The 21728-nt window shown below is 47.9% G+C and overlaps 3 protein-coding genes across 3 annotated transcripts; 2 read left to right on the plus strand and 1 right to left on the minus strand.

Moving 5' to 3' along the window:
- Positions 1 to 1664: 1664 nt before the first annotated feature.
- PtA15_3A626 (uncharacterized protein) lies at positions 1665 to 2270 on the plus strand (the record flags this gene model as incomplete). Its single annotated transcript, XM_053167612.1, has 1 exon — positions 1665 to 2270. One exon carries the CDS (start codon positions 1665 to 1667, stop codon positions 2268 to 2270), a length of 606 nt encoding a protein of 201 aa, XP_053018812.1.
- Positions 2271 to 6918: 4648 nt separating this feature from the next.
- PtA15_3A627 (uncharacterized protein) lies at positions 6919 to 16075 on the plus strand (the record flags this gene model as incomplete). Its single annotated transcript, XM_053167613.1, has 13 exons — positions 6919 to 8911; positions 9001 to 9160; positions 9242 to 9797; positions 9866 to 9938; positions 9985 to 10345; positions 11102 to 11395; positions 11466 to 11628; positions 11704 to 11934; positions 12008 to 12763; positions 12858 to 13375; positions 13447 to 15824; positions 15899 to 15945; positions 16028 to 16075. 13 exons carry the CDS (start codon positions 6919 to 6921, stop codon positions 16073 to 16075), a joined length of 7578 nt encoding a protein of 2525 aa, XP_053018813.1.
- A 3864-nt stretch (positions 16076 to 19939) lies between these two features.
- PtA15_3A628 (uncharacterized protein) lies at positions 19940 to 20270 on the minus strand (the record flags this gene model as incomplete). The annotated part of the gene is made up of 2 exons (XM_053167614.1): positions 19940 to 20001; positions 20093 to 20270. The coding sequence occupies 2 exons, from the start codon at positions 20268 to 20270 to the stop codon at positions 19940 to 19942; spliced, it is 240 nt and encodes a 79-aa protein (XP_053018814.1).
- Positions 20271 to 21728: the final 1458 nt, after the last annotated feature.

Genomic DNA, 21728 nt, shown 5'->3' on the forward strand with positions numbered 1-21728 from the left:
CGGGTCTGAAAAATAACAAACTTCACCACATATTAGCACATTGCATCTAAATTATCCTGATTTTTCAGACCTGTATTCTTGCAAAAAGTGGCTAAAAACTTCTGAAGTAGGTGTTCTTGCATGTTTCATTACTCAATAAATGATTTGGAATTTTGGGGCTATGAGAACCTTGTTTTTTAGGCGCCCAAATCCTACATTTCTTCTGGTTTTTAATGATTTTTTTTTAACATAGAAGAATGCTTTGAAAAACTCCCAAAAATTCAGAGAGGCCAATGAGAGGCATGTCTATTGATTGGTCAAAAAAAATCTTCAAAAATTTGCGTATTTTACCCGCAGTGCGCGAAGTGTTTGGGAATCCGCGCACTGTGCAGTGCGCAAAGTGTTTTTCACAGTGCGCGAAGTATGTCCGAAAATAATTAAGGCCTTTATGAACAATTTTTTAAAAAATGAAGAAGTTGCTCTGATTCTCAGGGGACACCCAGTCCTGCACATCTTGCCAGATTTCTAAAAATTTGTTGATAAAGGCCTTAAAATTGACTCTAAAATTTTATTTTTATCGTATTGTGAACCCCCCTATTTTGAACCAAACCCAAAACTATCCCAAAACTTGTTTATAATTGGGCTCTAAGTGTGTGGAAGATCTGAGTATTGCTAACTAGGTTGGGATCTAAGTGCATACTTATGTGATAAAGAAGGTTTTGTAATCTTAATGGACATCTAAACACTCTAACACTTGTTTCATGGAATCCCGAAGTTGGAAGGTGTATACATGTGGTACACGTTTCATGCATCTGTATTTTGTGAAATCACATTTTTTGATTTTTCAAAACGGTGGATGCGTGTCCCTCTAGGCTTCCGTACATGACTGCACGCAAAGCATTTTCTGAGCCATTCCCAACCGAAAACGTTTCACTTCGGTCTTAACAATACCAGCCGTAGTGTACATAAATAGACAGATGTCCAGAGCGCTTTCCAGCCCGCTCAAGTTCGGCACTCAAGACACCAGGGCATCCCCACCACTCTCTAGTCCCGAAAAATAATTGAGATTCAAGCAGCTTCAAGCAAAATCGCTCGACCGATACATACATACTTCCTTTCATATCAAGCTCAAAGGAGACGAGATCATGATCATCATCGCCAAGAAATGCGTATTTTACACTGCTATCCAAATGCTAGGGGCCATTCAATTTTTAAAGTGTGCTCCCATGGATACATTTAGTAAGAGATTTGCTTGCATTGAGTTCGTGATTCTGCACTCTGACTGATTTGCTCATCCCTCATATTTTGGTATGTACTAACAGAAGAGACGGAAGAGGTAGCATCTTCAAGGTGTGGGCACTCGCCCGGAAACTTTCATCAGATGGGTGTGTCAGGCCCTAGAAAAGTCACTGGATTTAACCTAGATGGGCAGCAGGGTATCAAACATTCAGACTTGAAGGACCAATGTAAATAATAGCATATCCAATTTTCCTTTTAGAAAAGTCAAACATCTTATTGATTAACTGTTTCTGCATTTAGCAGCTAGCATTAGTCATGATATCCTAAACTTCGCGAGTCGCCAGAAACCCGAACCCGTGAAGCCGGAAGGTGATCCCGACAGCGAGCAAAACGTGATTCTTCGTGAACTGAGGGAGGAATTCGATAATCATTCCAACGAGGAAGTTATGACACTCACCAACACGGAAGGTTTCCAAATAGTAGAAGATATGACCAAGATTCTCAATCAAATTGATGCGCAACTAAGCGATGTCCAAGATAAAGACCGCGAAGAAACAGAGGAGATCCTCGACCGGGTTGATGAATGGGAGGTCAGGGTGAACGAGGCGGAAGAATTAAGGTGGATAATGGACAACCACCGGCAAACAGGGACAACGGAAAACCATTACTACCATGACGAAGTTTCCGGGGAAATGGGGACAATGGAAAACCATGATTACAATGACGAAGTTAACCGGAAGACGGCGACAAAGGAAAGCCATGAACACATTGACAAAGGAGCTGCCGAGGTAACCAAATACATAGTCCAGGCAATCCTGAAGCTACAAAAAAAGCTGATTGGACTTATTTATCGAAATCGACAAGACGTTACCGCGCCTCTACGTCTAGAGGAAGATGACTACTTGAAGGGAATTGGTACCTGGAAGGCATGGGCGCAAAAAAATGGGATAAATGAAAACGAATTCGTTGAGATGGTTCAAGAGGCAATCCGCAAGATGGGCGGAGAACTGCCTTATCCAGATTCCCGACGAACCCCGCGTGCCACGGAGTAGGACCCCCGGTAGTTTCTTGGAAATGTGCTCAACAAAGAACAACCGCTCAAAGGATCAGGAAACAGCATATTTATATTCACACAAGCACATGAAAAAGTTACCAATCCTAAATCAACATTTCATCACCTGCTCCTTGACAAACATATCCCGGTTTTTACCTTCCTTTACTATCGGGAACTCATCATCTTTCTTTTGGTTACATATTTTGCTTTTGGGACTTAGTTGCATAATTTGTGGTTATCTTCACAACTGCTGGTGTTCATTCGCTTGGGGTTCCTTTCCCTTTTGGTGTGATATTGCTTTTTGGTGTTTTTTTGCTTGGTGGTGTCATTTTTCTCGTTGGTACTTTTTCTTTCTTTTTGGTGTTTGTTTTCTTGTTTGTACATGTTCTACTGCTTGTTGGCGTTCTTTGACTAGCTTGATCACAGCAAGCCTCGGATTCTGTCAATTCATGTTACAGACAGCCCTTCTTAATGCCGCTGAAGATATGGCATTACCAAATGGGTCTGAGTTCCTTCTAGCCAACGCGACACCTTGACTGAGTTAATACTATGTATCGCAAGTGAGCCCTGTGTGAATGTCCCAACTTGCATGCCTGGTCTCTCCACTTCAAGCTAATTTTTCCAAGTCCAGGTCCCGTGAAAACTTGCTGGGGAGAGCCATTTCGCTCTTAGTCGGCCCCTCCCTTCTGTCACTGAGGTGACGGGTATACTGTGAGACAGAGACCCTTCGAGATACTTATCCAGAGAGGCTTGGTTTATACTCGCAGCCAAACGAGCGGAGCCCGGGTGAGGATTTCTTGGTTGCTGGCGCTATTTTGACGTTTCGTGACATTTACTTTTCTTTGCTCATGGGAACTATTAGATGAGTGTACCCCGAATGTGCGCAAGATGCAACACGCGTTTGCCCCAGTTTATTTTCTTTGGTTCCCTTATCCTTCCCGTTTTTTCTTTCAACATAAATACACAATATGTGTCCTGTGCAGCCTCCCGACCGTCTCCCCAATGTATCTTTTCCCTTCAGCCAAGAAACAACCAGGCATGTACGCGATTATGATCGGAAATCTTGCCTCCTATAGTCCATCCATGGAACATTTGAGCACCGTCGAAATTATACCTTGAGAGACAGATATTGAACTAAAGAATGGTGTCGGCCGAGGCTATTATTGCTTACCTTCGATTATAGAATGTACATAGAGGATAGATACATACTATGAGCTTTGTCCACAGGTTCAGGGCGGCCGGTGGTCGACTGATGCCGCCTAGACCATGATGCCAACATAAGGTGACATCGGCTCATGTTGAAAGAAACAATCCGTCCCCCTGAGAGTATAAATTCGTGGGATTTGTGAACCTGATGACGGCGAACTGTCTCCTGCATCGTGGACAAGAATCATTGGGGTGTTGTATTGTGCCCGGGAGTGAACAAATCGTCTCACAATCTGAATTTTATCGGTGATATGATAAATAGCCACCGCTGCGAACATAGATTGGCACTATCGAAAGGTAGTTGGAATCAAGCACCGTTACATATGTAGTTGGTATCACGATTCCTTTGTAGTGGCAGTGATTATGGAATGAGAGAAAAATAAGAATCGTTTGGCTCAGTAGAAGTTTAAGCAATGGTAGAATCCAACAAACAAAAAAACAATGTCTACTTCGTTTTGAACCTCAGTCCATGATGTACAGCGCTTTACTTGGTCGCGTCAGTGATGTGCTTGCTGAACGGAGATTGTTTCCGCGGTCGATTTGGCTTATAAAAGGAGGGCTCAGGCAGCCCATTCGGTTCTGTCCCCCACCCAACTTACTCCCAACTTCCTCCGGTTCGAGAACGATTCCCTTCATATTTCTGGTGAAGCCAGACTCACATAGCCTTCTCCTGCTTGCTCTCATCCTCGAGATTCTCTTAACTTTTCCCACTCCGTCAATCCTGATAGTCGGAATGACTAGTCGACTCGAGGCTTCAAAAGCCAGATTTCCCAGACCTCCATTCCCTTTTATATCACCTGTGGATCCAGGTCCCTCTTTTGATCGTTCTCTCCACGTCGCTCCCTCCATACTGGGGCATAGCCCTTAGCCACCGCGTATTCACCGATGAAACAAGTGTAGACGGATCTTTCGTGAAGCGATTCAACGAGTTTTATTTTGGGCTGGATGTATATCAAGCCGTCTCGCTATCATGGTTCGGAGCAGACGTGATTACTCTTCCATCACTCCTTCAATACGGCTTTTCGATACCTGTTGGTATGGCGCTGGGAGATTATGGCACCATGCTATCAGTTGCCCTTAGTCGTTGAAATGACGTCCTCGTCAAGCATCACATTTCATTTACTCTTGCACGATGCATTCTGTTTCATTCTTATTCTTCCAGATTAGTTTATGGGCGCGCAAACGGGACTAATGGCCTATTCATCATGACTGACCAACCAAAATCTCAAGTCAGCCAAGTGTCGTCGTATCTTTCTCAAAGAGTCATCGCTCAAATCTATTACGTTTCTATTACAGGATGCATGATGCAAGATTGATTTGCTTCAATCTCTCATCCGGTGCAAGCAGGGTACATCCTGGCACTTCAACGTTTCTCACTTGGATCATCGCACTTGATATGCTGGATTATATATCCATTTCATAAAGTCGCAACAGGCGTATCTGATCAGGGTTCTATCCTCATTTGAACGTTTCTCACTTGGATCATCGCACTTGATATGCTGGATTATATATCCATTTCATAAAGTCGCGACAGGTGTATCTGATCGGGGTTCAATCCTCATTCATGGGATGGAAGGGTAAATATCCTGTTCGAGTTGGATGCTTTTTCCTCTCGGCCATCTCGCGATTCGATTTGCTTTCTATCCCAGGGCTGGGCGAGCAGATTATATCTGCGATGCACTCCCGATGTCACCTGATGACTCCTCTTCGCAATACCCAACAAACACACTCAAAGACTCATTATTTTGTTGTTGCCGGGCGTTCGGCGCGTCGGGTGACACATGTGAGCTCTAACCTTTCTCCTCTCTTATCAGCAGGAAGTCCTGCTCTTACTAGGACGCGCTAACGTAATTTTAAATTTTCTTGAGCATCCCTAGTTCGGCTTGACATGCGAGATACTCCCTTCGTCTACTTTTTGCACCAATCTGTTGGCTGAGCCAGTCCCGAACAAGTATATCAATCCACATTCCATCGTTCATTTCTGGCCACTTCGGAAATTCCCAGACAGGACGACCCACCGAACTGACCTTAAACTTAAAGGTACTCGATCTCACTGTCCCATATCAGACTGACCAGTACAGGATCAACTCTTCTCACTGATGATTCTATTCGCTCTCAGGCCCCCTTCATCCTTCCCCTTGCCCCGGGCGTATTCAAAACCATCAACTTTTGATCCGGGGGATTAGGATCCTGCCGATGAGATCTCGATTGCTGCTCATGTTTGAGTCAGGTGGCCTTTCTGCTCGCACTCGGGCACTCTGCGCTTGTTGCACTCAGTCAAGATTTCTGAGCAGTTGATTGGGAAGATATCCCAAAGGTTTCCTCAGTTCATGGCACTCGATATTCCGAAGGCTCCCTCGCCAAACAAACAGGAGAGGATGACCCGGCGCAAGAATTGCCTCGATGTTGTGCTTTGGACTCGCTGCCGGCTCCCCGACCGCTTCATAATTCATGGACAGGGCTCCAGCAACAACCTTGCCTGCCATCGACTGTCTCCGGAGTACCGCATACCCCCAATCTCCAGCGGTTCAACATACACGGGCTTCACAATCACTGTGTCCGATACACGATTACTTCGCTCCCCAGAGGCTCCAGCAAGAACCTCATAGTCATCGATCGTCTCCGAAATCCCGCAAATCGACCGATATCTGTCGTGTTCCGGCTATGCGATCGATCGCAAGCCCCAGCCTCATTCCGACCCCGAGTAAGGGTAACAAGTGTGTTACGATATCTATGGGAAAGCTCTGATTGGTGGCCGAGATGCGAATTCCTCGTGCTTGAATGACTGATTGATGGTAAACATCGAGCAGTGTTGTATGTAGACTATATTTTTCTCCTTCGTTGGCTCGTCTCGATCTGTTATCTTGCTCTCCGCTCTCGGTTAGCACTGATCATCCTATCGGAGGACCGCACTGCTGACTGGGAAAGTGGTGAATAACCACATTCACCGGTCTCAAGAGTGTCGATCGCCGTGAATGGTTGAATAGCAAAGCAGTTTCCTTCATGGAAATACATTTTTCTCTCGTATACTGTTGCAGAATCATTTTCTCGATGTTGATAGTTTTCTTGGGTTGTCTGGTGTCAAGTAAATTGTAACACCCATTTGACCACTGGTCTCCTTGACTTGATGACTTTGTGAGAAAAAATTGATCGGTGATTTGTTGTGGATATGCCCAACTGGATCCATCTCTCGCTGTTGCCTCAACTGATGATACCGGAGGGAACGAGAAAGAATGAGAGAATGCACCAAGACTCAAGTTGCTGAGTTTTTTCACCACCTGCCGATAGCAATTGCCAATTGCTCTCAGTCTCTGCGAAGATGTGCGCAATCTGTGACAGCATGGGTGTTGGCTGTGAACAGTCAGTGACAGCTGGTTGTCTGCTCCAGCGATCGCCCACTTGGACTTCACAGCACTGCACCACCGCCGCAGGACACCGTCATGGATTCCCTCGAGGCAGCCATCAGCCGACAGGACTGGCCAAGCGCAGAACGACTAGCAAACTCACTCGACATCGAGCCAGCATTCATCCACAAACACATCCTCGCCCACCACCTAGCATCGGCCGAACAAGGCCCCATCAGCCTAGCCTCACTCGAAACCGTGCTCGGAACAGATCCTACCTGGGTGGCTCGGCTGATAGTCAACTACCTCAACAGACCTACCCCCTCACTGCCATCAACATCCAAATCAACTTATTCGTACCCTCAAGAACATAAGCTGATCAAGATCCTAGCCGAATCGACAGACCTTTGGCTCGATCAACTTTCGTCTGCTCACCTCGATTTTTCACTCAAGCAAGCCCTCGGCGAACCCGTAGAAGAGCCTGAGGACGCAACGAAGATTGATAGAGTCGAGCAGCTAATCAAACAAAACCCGGAAATTGCTGAAGCTTGTTCGGCGAAATGGTTTTCAGTGCAGGCGTCATCAAAATGGGAGGTCTACAATCAGATTTATCAGGCCGAACAAGCGGATGAAGACAATCAACACGATAAAAATGAAGCCGTGGAAGATGAAGTGGAGGAGACCGCTGATTGGGGGGACCTCGAGCTTGATCCAATCGAAGATCTGGGCGAGGCTGTCGATCAACCAGACTCAAATCCTCCCTTTATTTCATTCCTTCAATCAGATCTAGATGAACTGGCATTGCTCTTTGCGTCTCAACTCCAGCTGGATCGATTGAAAAGACTGCTCGACACCCACCATCTAAGCCTAGATTCAATTACCCTATTTGATTCGATTCCATTGCACGCACGACCGGGTGATCTGGACTATGGACAAGACCTCATTGCTCTCCTGCCCCGGCCTATCCCCAAACCCAAGTCATCCATATCCTCCAAAGACGTCATCACCTCGATTTTTAATCCTACCCAGCAACGATCTCTCTCGAGTGAACTAGCTGAGCAGCAATTAACCGACTGGTATTTGTTACGTGTCAAGGCTATTGATCATTTCACCGGCTGTATCGACGCTGCCATCGAAATCATCCAGCATGGTGCGGCCTCAGGAGTACCTGGCCTCGAATCGCTTGCTGAAGATTTAAGTCTGCTAGCCAAGCTCCTCTATGATGCCCCGTACTCATCAGGTGAGTATGATTGGACCCTGGAGGAATGGTCGGCCAAGTCTCCCGATGAAATAGTCAAAGCCTACCTCGCTGGATCATGCCCTTCCAGTTTGATCAAGGACATCCATCGATTGGTTTTACCGTACCTCGGGGTACTCGAAAGCCGAAGAGCAAGAGCTTCGATCCCCGGAGCTGAATCTACGATTCCGGACTCACTTCGGACGTGGGCCCTCAACCAGGCTAATCATTTGCCGATGCTTGAAGCCCTCATCAAAGCCAGTTCACCCACGAACAAGCTCCCTGAGCGGCCGATCAAAAGCAACGAAGACCTCGCCCGGATCCTCGTCGCCTGTCTGTACACAAGCTCGTCCGTTAATGAATGGGAATGTATGGGGCGGATGTTTGAATGCATGCCTGCCTTTCCCGATAACATCCCCTCCTCTGACGAGTTCAATTCGGCAGACTACTTGCATGGGCTTTTCACGACTAGCAGCACAGGCTCGACAACATGGAGCTCAGGGGGGGCCACTTCTGTCTACGATGCGTTGCGACTGCTTGATACGGGACGACTGTCATCCATTTTAGATGGCCTGGACGAACATCTAACGACTGCAGAGGTTCTAGCTCGTTGGAACGTGCCTCTCAGACTTGCCGATCTCGTGCTCAGGTTCCATGGAAATAAAACCGCCCAGCAGAAACTGGCGACCAGGATTGCTCGACAAGAGGGTGGGATCGAGATGGAGAGCGAGGAAGAGTGGGAAGTGCTGCTGGAAGCTATGATCGAGTTATCCCAGCCCGGCCGCGCACTGGATTTGTTGGACAAACAAGAAATCCCCAAGCTTTTTTTCTCTGGCTTACTGACTTCCGGAAGTAAGCTCTTCCCTCCGTTCTTTTAGTCTCTGTGGGCTCAAGATATCAGCAAAATTCTAATGATCTGTTCTGCGCGTTTTTTTAATCAGAGTTCAAGCTTGCCAAGTCCTTGTTTTCTTCGACCTCCGATGGTCCTTTACTAGAGGCCTCAACTCAGGAAGAGCTTGTCATCGCTGCATCGCGCGAGTTTTACGACAATGCCGAATCAGGCAACTTACACACAAAGGAAATGAAGATGGCTTATGATTGGTACGTCAGATATCTGAAGCACTGTACGCACAATACATCTTCAGAACAAAGTGTGAATTAACAAATGGTGCTTTATACCAGTCTTACTGTTGTGCCTCAAACTTCAAACATCAAAAAGGAGCGAGACTTTATCGAAGCAACCAGTCGGTTGGCCTCATTCAAGATTGAATCGCAAGCAGGGGTTCTCATGACACCCATCGAGTTTCGGTTGAAACCCAACAAATTGGATCTTATTGCGAAAGTACTCGAAGTTAACCGTACGGCGTATGAGCATCAAGACATGATCATCGACTTGGTCAACAAGCTGGGTTATGGCGAAGATTCACTTGTTCAGATCAAAGCGTTGTCGATGGTAGTTCGATCTGCGATCGGGGAGGGAAATCTGTCGGTTGGGACTGAGACATGTGAGCGGATGCTTGGGATACTTGAACGCCTGAAGAAGCGCTTGAGACAAGACGACCGCGCAGGGTTATCATCCAGAGTGGAGGAGGCCTCGGAAGTGGTCTGGAAGACGTGTGAGGGGATCAGCAGATACGGAGGCTATGGGGCCAACCACGCGAGTCTGCACGGCTTCAAGACCAAGTTCATGGCCCATGCGATCATCATCTGTCCACCCGAAGAGATCCCGCGGCTGCTGGTGGAATGCAAAGAAGCGGAGGCCAGGGAGGCGTGTGAGGAGAGGAACGGAGTGGAGAGAAGCACGAGGTCGGACTCGGTGCCCCGGGCGGGCTCGATGTGGAACTCGACGGAGCTCGAGAAATCGTTGAGCGACTCGAACGTGATTTCGGGAGGAGGGACTCACCTGGGTCTGTTGGCGGGGACAGAGCTGGCCAGTCGGACGCTCGAACGGGCCGCCTCGCTGTTCCCCTTCAAGAGCAAAACCTTGCCCCCTCTGGGCGGGTTCCGATCGGTGGTGACCGACTCTAGTCCGCCTCGGATGGCGCTGTCGACCTCGATGGGCGCCGCTCACTCGTCCTCTGCTCGTCCGCCTGCTCGCCCGGCCAGTCCTGATCCACACCCGCAACGCGACTTCAGCGGCGCCCTCGAAGGCCTCCTCCAGCCCGATCAAGACCAGCAGACCGCCGGCTTTGGCGTCGCTGTTGGCACGGATCGGTTGACGGCCGCGCTCAGTAACAAGTTCACGTCTGGCGTCGGATGGCTGATCGGCGCGAATGAGGACGAATTGTCTTAGCCTATACATCATCCTTTCTCTCTCTTTCTTTCTTTACATACCTGCACGTTCTCGTCGTTTGTTGTACATAAATACCAAGCCAAGAAAGCTTTCCTTATCAAGGTAGTCCATTGACCGTTTTCTCTTGAGCGTGTACCTTCTGTTGGGTGGCTTATCCCCCAAGGAGAAGGACGGCAGATTGTTTTGAGTGGACTGTGCTGGATAGATGTAACTGATACTGGGACGTCAGTTGATGGGAGGAGGGAAATGCTCTTCACAGCACTTGAGCTTCCCCTCTGAGGCTTCAGCCATGAGCCATGAGCCATGCCGGCCTCTTGTATTAAATACATATTTTACACGGCCTCGGTAAGGGACGCTGGTTTTTGAACTTCTTCTGCATGATGGGTTGTTGTCTCTGCATGGCGTGGAGTGGACGATTCTCTTCTCTCAGAGTGGGGGGCTGCGCTGTGGAGATTTTTTAAGTTCCGTTGGGCATCTTCAAGTGTCCGTCTTCTCTCCTTCCACTTCTTCTTCGTCTTCTTCCTCTTTTTACTTATTTAAACAATTTTAATTCTCTTCTTTCCCGCTTTCTTTACAATACAGTCCGACCACCAGATGTCACCCTCCTCGCTCACTCGCCCAGCCCAATCGAGAACTACCACCACCACCAGCCAAACACAACCCAACCACCCCTCGATCACCCCAAACACCACCACCGAACCACCCGCAACACCCACACACACCACCACTCATGCGCCCGGAAGCAACAGCCAGGTCACCGAAGAAATAGAACACCCCCAGACCAGCAGGATCATCACCACCACCAACCAACTCGACCCCCCAGAGGGCCCCAACTCCGCGCCCGCCTCGGCCTCCAAACGCTGGGGCGCTGTCAAGGCCAAGCTGGTCCGTGGCTCGTCTGTCGGATTGAGCCCCGTCGTTCGCGACAGCTCCGGCCGCGCTGCCACCGCTATCAACCAACTCATCCGAATCAAATCCAAAGACAAGAAAACCCTCAGTGGGCCCGCACTTACTGCCCAACTCTCCAGTGGATCACTAGCAATGTGCGTAGCGTGCCTCCTCATCATTTACTGAGCTATCACTTCTTTCTGAATGCTGTCTTTGTGTGTGTAGAATTATGCTCAAAATGGCCATGGACAGAGATGAACATGGCCAGCATCGAATCCCGATCCTCATGAACTATCTCAAACTAAAAATCAGTGACAGCATCCATCCATTCCATGCAACTCACGCCGTCTTCAAGATTGAGCTGGAATATGGAGATGGCTTACTCAACGTCAGTGTCTCCGATCATCTTACATCTGCCGTCCTGATTTATTCACTCTCTCCTTTTTTCTTTCTTTGGCGACAGTGGGTCATTTATCGTGAACTACGCGACTTTGTCAATCTTCACGCCGCGTATAAAGCATCCAACATCGTCTCTCGGAATTCCAACGATGTCACCTTACCCAACTTCCCTAGGACTTCTTTGCCGTACTACAACTTACTTAAGCGCGAAGGCAAGGCTGAAGGCAAGGCAGAGTTCGCTCGACTCCAACGAGCCGGCCTGCAGGAGTATCTCATCAAGCTCACCAAGGCTACCGTTCGTCTGCCCTCGAACAAGACGTTTTCCATTTGCCAAAATTAGTGCTGAACCCATTCTTCTTCCGTGATAGATGTTCGTTCCGGAAGCAAATCGACTCTGCAAATTTCTCGAGATCTCCGCGCTTTCTCTAGCCTTGGCCAATCGAGGCGGGTTCCAAGGCAAACAGGGATACCTCAGAATCATGTCCAACGGCGCATTTTCCAGGCGCCAGCGAGCCGGTTTCCATCCATTCAAATTCAAAGGTCGCCGCGAACCCAAGTGGTTTATCGTTCGGGAATCTTACCTGATCTCAGTCGATGAGCCAGATCAGACCGAAATCTATGACATCTTCTTGGTAGATGACGAGTTTCAACTGAAGCGGCCCACCCGTCTCCTCAAGCAAGGTATCCATCTCCTCGATTGGCATGATGCATCAAAGGAGCAACACGCACCAGCACTCAACTTTGAAAATGAAGTAGATCCCAATCAGTCTGCCCAAGGCAATCCCTCAGGCAGTGGCGATCCTGACGAGGGCGTGACTGCTGAACTAGCCGCCGACTCTCGTCAAGTCCAACACGCATCATCACACGTCTTTTACATCACCAACTCGGAGCGCGAGGTCAAGCTGATTGCCAAGAATGAGAGACAGATGGATCAATTTATCGCCTCGATCGAACGTATGGTGGCTAGGTCCATTTGGCACGGAAAGAACCGATTCGATAGTTATGCGCCTATCAGGATGAACGTCTCTGCGCAGTGGCTGATCGATGGTAGAGACTATTTTTGGAATCTCAGCAAAGCGATCCTACTGGCAAAGGAGCGGATCTACATCCATGACTGGTGGCTAGTGAGTGATCCACTCAAATTCGTCTTGAAGAGAGGTTTCACGTGTGAATGACCCACATTTCTCTTCCTCTCCCTCCGCTATGCACGCGTTAAAGTCGCCAGAACTCTACTTGAGAAGACCGCCGGCACAAAACCAAAAATGGCGACTGGATAAACTGCTCGAGCGCAAGGCGAACGAAGGAGTTCAGATCTTTGTGATCGTTTACAAAGAAGTATCTAATGGCTTCACGCCCGTCGAATCAGGCTACACCAAATCCCGACTTTTATCATTATCACCTAATATTCACATGCAACGATCTCCTTCGCACACGGGGACTGGAAACCTTCTGTGGTCTCACCACGAAAAGCTGTGTGTGATTGATGAAACGATCGCGTTCATGGGCGGACTCGATCTGTGTTTTGGGCGCTGGGATACGCCTGGACATGCCCTCATTGACGACGCTACAGGTGGCTTGGACTTTATCGAATCTGTCCATCCTCAATCCGCTGAAGCTGCGGATGGCCAGATCTGGCCTGGTAAAGATTACAGCAACCAGCGCGTTTCTGATTTCTTTAATCTAAGTAAACCTGAAGAAGATATGTATGACCGTGACCGAGTACCCCGACAACCCTGGTATGTGAAATCGATTATTCAATTCATCCTTGCATCAATTGAACGTTATTTTATTTAAACACACTTCCTAGGCATGATATCGGACTACAGCTGGTTGGCCAGCCTGCGCGTGACTTGTGCCGGCATTTTGTTCAGCGATGGAATTATCTTTTGCGTACCAAGAACCATACTCGTCTGATGCCTTTCCTCATCCCGCCATCGGACTTTACACCGATGGAGCTTTCAGAGCGTCGAATCATCGGGACTTGCGAAGCTCAGATCTGTAGATCGTGTGGGCCATGGTCAATTGGGACCCCTAACAAAGTCGAACATTCGATCCAAAGCGCTTATGTCAAGGCGATCCAATGCAGTGAACATTTTGTTTACATCGAAAATCAGTTCTTTATCACATCCTGCATTGTCGAGGGAACGGTCATCACTAACAAGATCGGGGACGCCCTAGTTAACCGAATCATACAAGCCCATGAGGAAGGAACTCCTTGGAAGGCAGTCATCATCATCCCAACCATGCCTGGCTATCCTTCTCCGTTGAATGAAGATGCCGCAGGCTCTGTCCGTCTGATTGTTGATTGTCAAAACAAGTCGATCTGTCGAGGAGAAACGTCTATCTTTGGTCGTCTACGTGCTGAAGGAATCAACCCCAACGATTACATCAATTTCTTTAGTCTTCGTGGATGGGGAAAGCTGAAGAACGGCCAATTGACTACCGAGGGAGTCTACATCCATGCCAAGGCGATGATCGTCGATGACCGGTGTGTGATCATAGGATCGGCTAATATCAACGAGCGATCGCAAAGAGGCGATCGGGATTCGGAGTTGGCATGCGTGATCAGAGACACCGACATGATCGATAGTAAGATGGCCGGGAAGCCTTACAAAGTCGGGAGATTTGCGCACACCATGCGCGTCCGTCTGATGCGGGAACACCTTGGGATCGATGTTGATGCGATGGATGCTGAAGACGCAAATATGGACTTGATTGATCATCAGGTCAAAGCCCAAGAGGAGCATGCCCAACACCAGGCCGAGGCTCTGATGACACCTAAGGTTGACCACAAATCTTCGTCGACCTCCTTGGCTTCTCAAGCTTGGGATCCGGATCGAGAAGAACGAGAGCGAGCTACCTCGCGTGAGGGAATCACCCAGCTCATCCCACCTGGCGCCAGATTTGTGAACGGAATCAAGTCGATGGGGCAAAGTGTCAAAGACAAGTTGGACCCTCACTCCAACGATATTAACAAGGGTGGCGATCCAGGATTGAACATCTCAGTTCATGATCGGCTTTTAAAGCAAACGCGCGAAAATCCACAGGTGGCCAAGGGTAAGGACCAGTCCAAGCGTGGCGAGGCTGAACCGACTTCGCGACTAGTGGCCACATTAGAAGAAATCGACCGCCCGGTGAATGCTTCTAGCGGTGAGCCCCTAGCTGCATCTAGTGGGAAAACCTCGACGGGTCGGCCCCCAGTCATCGTGCAGCCTGACTACTTGCGCGAGAAAGAGACCCCTCCCAACGGTAACGGCAAGGCTCGCTCTCGATCGCCAACCGAGGAGTCCAACGCCAATCTTCGCTCCGCGACACCCACCCAATCCCAACCCAAAGCGACGGGTCTACCACAACATGAATTCTTGAATGCAGAGCCCAACATCCGACGGAATCGAACGCTGAATCCGAAGAAGTCCCAGTTCGTGGTCTCGACGCCGTCGATCGAGGTGGATCCGAATGGGTTCGAAGATCCGATTGACGACCGATTCTACGATTCGGTGTGGACGGCGATTGCGAGTCGAAACACGCAGATCTTCCGGACGGTGTTCAAGTGTGTGCCGGATGACAAGGTGACGACCTGGCAGGGATACAAGGAGTTCGCGGCGTGGGAGAGTCGGCACGGGAAGCCGTTGAGGGAGCCCGCCCGCCCCGCCAGCTGGAACAGTTGTGGCGGAAACGGCGAGGAGGATAACTTGAACGTGGCCAATAATGGTGCCGCGGCGGGAGGGGAAGGGACGGCCAATAAGGGCGGCGAGCCCTCGCAGCCCGCGACGCTGTTGAATGGCTCGCAAGGTCAGTCCAATCAGCCGACAGGCAAGGAGGCCAAACAGTCTTCTTCGCGCGCGCGCGGGATGAGTGTGGCCAGTGGGGGGACGCTGGGCGGCGGGGTGCGGGTAGTAGGCGAGGGCCATGGCCGAGCAGCGACGACGACGGCGGGCGAGAGCGAGCACCTCAACAGCAGCGTCCACACGGCCCATTCCAAGGAGCCCTCCTCCGGGGCTGCAGGGCTGGCCTCCTCCGGCGGGACGATCTCGAAGGCCGGCTCGTCTACCACTCGCAAGAAATCGCTCGGAAGCACCAGCAAATCCGCCGAAAGTAAGAAGGCTTTCGACGAGCGCGCTGGCTTCACTGCCGCTGAACGCGACCAGATGGAGGAGATGTTGACCGAGGTCCAGGGCCATTTGGGTCCGCCACTCTCTCTCTCTCTTTCTCTTGGTGGTCTTCTCTGATAGATGATCTTCCTTTTTTTTTTTGGATAGTTTTGTTTCCGACCCGGTTTATGGAAAACGAGGACCTGAACAATAACGTAAGTCACGTCTTCTCCCCCTATTGATCTTATGGGGTTTTTTAAATTAACTTGGTTTTGTGTTTATGGCCATCGCCAATAGTTCTTGTTTCAAAAAGACCGGATCCCTCCGTTGGCCATCTACAACTAGGAGCCCGCTTTTCGGCCCAGAAGACCGCCGTTTTGGGGGAGGTCGGTGATAAGGACATTTCGGAGCGGCTTTCTTTTCCGCCATCACGGACGATCGGCGCGCTCTATCTCTGCATCTTCTTCCTTTCTCTTTTCCAATCCTTTGGGATCTCCCAGAAGAAAAACAATTTTTGTCGCAGTAAGAACCAGATGTCCATAGAGAGCAGCTTTACTCACCTAAAATATCGTTACCTATCAGATCTATCGTCATTATATAGTCTTAGCACCCCTTTCCCTTCCATCTCTGTTACCCCACGATAGGGCTTCGCATTATTATTATCCGTTTACCGTACACTTTTCTCTTAATTATTAGCCTCTTTACAGCGATAATTATTGTAGTCTTGTAGTCTATATGTGTGTATTCCTGCTACTACTACTCATACTACCTTCTTCTCCGTCTTTGTCTTTTTGTATCTTCGATTTCGGACTTTTTCCTCCATTTTTATTTTCCGGTAGTCGTACTCATCTGATGTTGTGTTTGTGTTGTGCGTCGATGTGTTGTATATAGCCATGTGATCCTTGTTTTTCGTTGTTCCTATCTTCCTCCTTCGTGCTCTGAACTACATGATCTTCTACTGTCGTCGAATATCACCAGTCTTTTTTGGGAGGCTCGTCTCCTTGCCTGTCTTTTTTTGAACATGGAGGAAGAGCCCTACCTAGTGTGTAATGATTCGAAACAGCACCTTTTTCAGACAACAAGCAAGCTGCTGTTCCTCATGGTAGATGACTCTGTATGAGGCTTTCAACATATTTGCCAACAGTCTCTCTGTTACTTTGATAGATCGTTGGATAAAAACTCATGATCACATGTTTCTTTGATACTGCTGAGGCCTTTTTTCAACAGTCCTGCTGATGGGTTTGTCTGGCATCAGTATGGCAAATGCAGAGTTCAAGTGGCCATGATCTGGCCCAGCGAATGTGTTGTTGGAGCTCTGGTTCTTGTGCGAGATTAGGCCTACCAAAGTTGCTGCACACCCAGGCAGCTTCTTTTATTATATTTGATAGATGCCCTGAGAAGCCTACAAGAAGTTGATGGGCATTGGGGGCCTAAGAAAGCCCATTTTTTTGATATATTAAGAGAACGTAAAAATTGAACAGTGCACATATCAGTGGGTAAGAAATGCAAAGGCCATATCCACCATTTGCGGGGTTCAAAATCCCATATTCAAACAATTGCATAACAACATGAAATTTTGTTTTGGCTAGGAGCTGTGTTTTCAAGTTTTGTGGCCTGCCACCCTGGCATCTCCATGCTTGTATTCTCTTGATGGTTTTATGAGTTGATGTGCAATTTTGAACACCATGATTGAGCCCCTCCAGGGTGGTGGTCAAACCGCCTTAACCTCCATTTCTTATTTCCCCCCCTTTTGGTCAACCAGTTTCTTTTCTATCACTACTGTCTCTTGGTCTTTTGAGGCTGAAAAATAATTTTCTTTGTACCTCTGTATTTTTGAATTTCAGGCATGCATGAATTGATGCATAGTTTGTGTGATAAATGAAGCTGATTTTATTGCTTGGGGATGTAGTAGAAGTGGAGTCAACCACTGCCTACATTGTGGCTATTCCCTGACTACTTGGTGTCCATTTTGTGGTGGTGGCAAATAGCTTACAGCCTTAGGGGAAAGAATACAAGTTTCCATCCACCCGGGCCAATTTTGAATAGGGCAGGAAACCTTTCTGGGCCTCAAACCTGGGCTTTAAAAGCCATAAATATCAGTGAATTAATACACCTCATTGGCACAATTGTTAACAACTCACACCTCGAGGTCCATCTGCGTTGCATCATCGGCTGCTGCTGGCCCAGAGATCAAGTCCCATTGTCAACACCACCCCTCTTGAAACAACTTCCACCAATCATGGGGAGTTTCATTGCCCTTGTGCGCAGGGGACTCATCTGTATCATGTTGATTTCATTGGCATTTACTGTTGATAGAGCAATGTCAGACGAGTTATGCGGCAAGTGTCTTGCAGCAGGCCAAAGTCATGTTCTCACACCAGCCACTCCTCATAACCGTAGAATCGCTTGCGGCAACTTGTACGTCAACGCTAGAACATGCGCGTATATGATTGATACCGAAGTATTCCACTGCAAAAACTGCAACCACTTGGCGTACTTCGCGGTGTCAAATTGCGCGGTTAAGAGCCACAACACCAAGTCCCAACGTCAAATATACTACCCTGCAGGATCATCCTCAGGCTCCTAGAAAAACACTAAGGTGCAAAAAAGGGGAAACCATGCATGTATGACTCAAAACATGCCCCCCGCGGAATTTTTGTGTTTTGCATACACCCTGCGCAAATCTCTTTCATGATTACAGTACGGGTTACACAGTCCTGTCACAAATCATGACAGGCATGCACGTGCCATTAACTGTCTTACACGCTGCGGCCCGTTACATTATTAGTGGAGGACTTCCTGTCAATCTGGGAGCTCAGCTTTTTCCAGACTTTGCAGGGAAATCTGGGCTCAATCCTCCCAAATCCCAGATCTGCCTAGATTTCCCTCCAAAATGTGAGAAAATCTGGCTTTTGAGATTGAAGGGAAGTCCTCTAGTAACAGATTATTTGTAGCCTTGCAACTAATGTAACAGACCTCATTTTTTGGGGCCATCACTGGTGTTTTCCAGGCAAACCAAAACTACTGTTTTTAGCCCAAATTTGACTTGTTATCTAGCGCTCCGCCAACGGTCGGCCAATGTGTTACGTTACAATATTTGGGCCTAAATGCGTAAAGTATTGACCGTTATTTTTAAGAAAAATGTGTTAATTTTATCAAAAAAATATCCAATTTTTGATACTTTACGATAAATTACAATACGTTTTTGGCTGTATCTGTGAAAAATGGCCAATATTTGCTGTTATTTAGGGTATTTTTGCGTATTTTTGCACCCGTGAGTGTTATAGTTAACTTATTTTAAACGCTCAATAATCAAAATTTCCTGCATTGTATCTTATTTTTCAATACTTCACGATACTTTACAGTTATGCTTAACTGTAGCGGCCCACCGTTGGCTCCGCGTCCTCCAATGACGTAACTAGCCCAAAAAAGAGGCTCTTAAATTCACATGATAACGTAACACACCGCCATTATGAGTAACAGTAACTGTAACCGCCAAAAAATGTTACGTTACTGTTATGTTACCTTTATCTGTAATGTAACTGCCCACAGTTGATATTACTACTCTACTGTTGGATTGCCCTTTAAGTGCGGAGAGGATTTGGGGCCACTTCTACCCATCCATCCCGCAAACTGGCTTTTACTTTTACAGACTTGTCTAGGTAGCACTTCTAAATCAAGTCAGTTAGGTTATTTGAAGTCCTCAAGTTTCATCTCTGAACTCACAGACAGTAGCAGCTGCCAGAAAATATCACAATGTGAATAATTAATCCTGCCTAGTTCTACCAACTACTAGACTTTGTTACAAAATGCGCAAGAGGCTTCTTTGCAAATTGCAAGTCAAAAAAATGCAACTGCAAACGGCTATGAATTAATGCAATTATCAAACCGTCTAACATTGTAGACCTGGTTGGAAAATTTGACCATGAAACTTTTTAGACAAAGACTACAAGAGGGAAGCGACTCGAGTCTTCCAAGAGCGAATTAGAATGAATTGACCCACTAGTTGGACAACCGGTTTGGGAGCAAAGTAGGAGGAAAATAATCGAAGGCAACGCTCAAAGTTTGTACAGTCAAGCGTGCAATCGTTTACATTGATGCTCAAGCCACATGAAGAAAAAAAAATCACATTGAGAGGCGTCTCATGGAAACTGCATTTTTTTCTTTAGAGGGGACTCCTGCTTCCCGACAAAGAACAGCTCCTAGTTTTCAGATGATTGGTTTTTCGTTTGGTAGATGGTCACCTTGGCCACCGACTTTAACGTCATGGGCTATAAGTGAGAATTGAACAAAAGAAGAAGAGTAAATTAGCACTGAGCGAGCACTTCCTCACCTTAACACACATCAGATCAAACCACATACCTTTGGGATCTTTATCGGCCACTTGTGCACGGCCCGCACTTCCGCCTACGGTCTTCTCGCCATGCATTTTTCGATCTTCGTTCTCTGCGATCCGCCGAGCATCTTTTTCTTCTATCTCTCGCCCACTGATATCATGGCCCTTTTGATCGGCCTTCGAATCATGAAAAGTGGCCTCCATTTGGTGATAGTATATCTGTGAAGCTCGGCTTGAGTATTTTAAGTTCGTATGGGACGAAGCGGCAGTCGATTTTAATGGCTTTGGAAACAAAGAAGCGTACAACTATGACCACTTAATTCACTTACGCGGGTTCGGCTTCGATGAGCTCTTGGGAGATTGGTGGATGAGGTTGGATGAGATAATGACGAGCAAGTAGACTTTGTAGTGGGCGGCTTATATTAATTACCAAGGGGCTCTATGGGGCAGGCTGAGTGGCAGAGGCTGGTACCTATTTACTGCACAGCCTTCTTTTTTCACTCTCCATCTGCGATCGCGCACACAGAATTATTATCTGATCACAATGAGTGACGTCATCCTCCGCGGGCTGCACACTTCTTCGTTTGGTGAATTGCTTGTGAAATGCCAAACCAATTCTAGGCTCATAGAGAGAGAGGGATGCCGTGCCCTTCAGAGGTATACGCTGGCTCCAAGGCTGGCAACCACAGAGGGCAAGGAACGAAATGTCGAATCATCAGGAGGAAAACGGCTGCCTTGCATCTAGCTAGCAGAAAATATTAGCGCCTGACAATCAAACACATAAATATTTGAAGCCCAGACCTATCCCACTATATTGGCTATCATGATGATCGTGGCTAAGAAGGCTGCCTCAAATTTCAGCCGACTCTTCATTTACTTTGCCAATTGGCACGAGGAGAGCGGCTTCTAACAAGTCTTACTCGATACTGCCCGACCTCGACAGCACCCGTAAGGCCGCATACTGGGCTTTTGTTCCTTTTTTTGGCGACTTGAGAACTCTTCTTTTTTATCTTTCTTGCTGTTTGATATCCGTAAGGAGTGACTAACTGTTGGACCGGCTTGTCCGAGAAGTCGTCGGAAAGGGCTTGCCCGACAAGTTTTGCAATCCGGACCCAGCAGAGTGCAGAATTTGAACTCGTTGGACAAAAACTGTCCGCCAACTGCTCGGACAAGACTGTCCGAGCACGAACTTAACACAGTCCCTCTGAGAAGGTCGCGCTTCGGGCCCTCCTCGGCGGGACTTTGATCAGTTCGGTCCCAGCAGCTAATTTTTACTCAGGGAGTTTTTTTACATGGGGATATGGACATCCAGCAGGAATCACTTCAGGCAGAAGGCCGCAAAATTGAAGTGAGCTGCAGAAGCGGTCTCAGGATGGCGCGTTATCATGGCTTCACAGGTTGGTCAAAATCTTGTGGAGCCAGATCCGACGCTAGAGTCCTAGACTATGCCATAGTCCAAAGCTTTCTTGCTGAAGCTTTTCACTGGGGTACACGCAGATGGCAGTCTTGCCCGGGCTCAGCTGCTACAGCCCGCCTCCTGCTCAGCATCGAACATGCCTTTGTGGAGCAGCATACAGCACAAAGGAAGTAGCAGCAGCTAGACTCAGCAGTAACTGGAATCATATAAGTATGGCCCCAAATCGATCCGTCCTTTCCTCATCA

This window comes from Puccinia triticina, chromosome 3A, assembly GCF_026914185.1.
Source record: "Puccinia triticina chromosome 3A, complete sequence".
NCBI lineage: Eukaryota > Fungi > Basidiomycota > Pucciniomycetes > Pucciniales > Pucciniaceae > Puccinia > Puccinia triticina.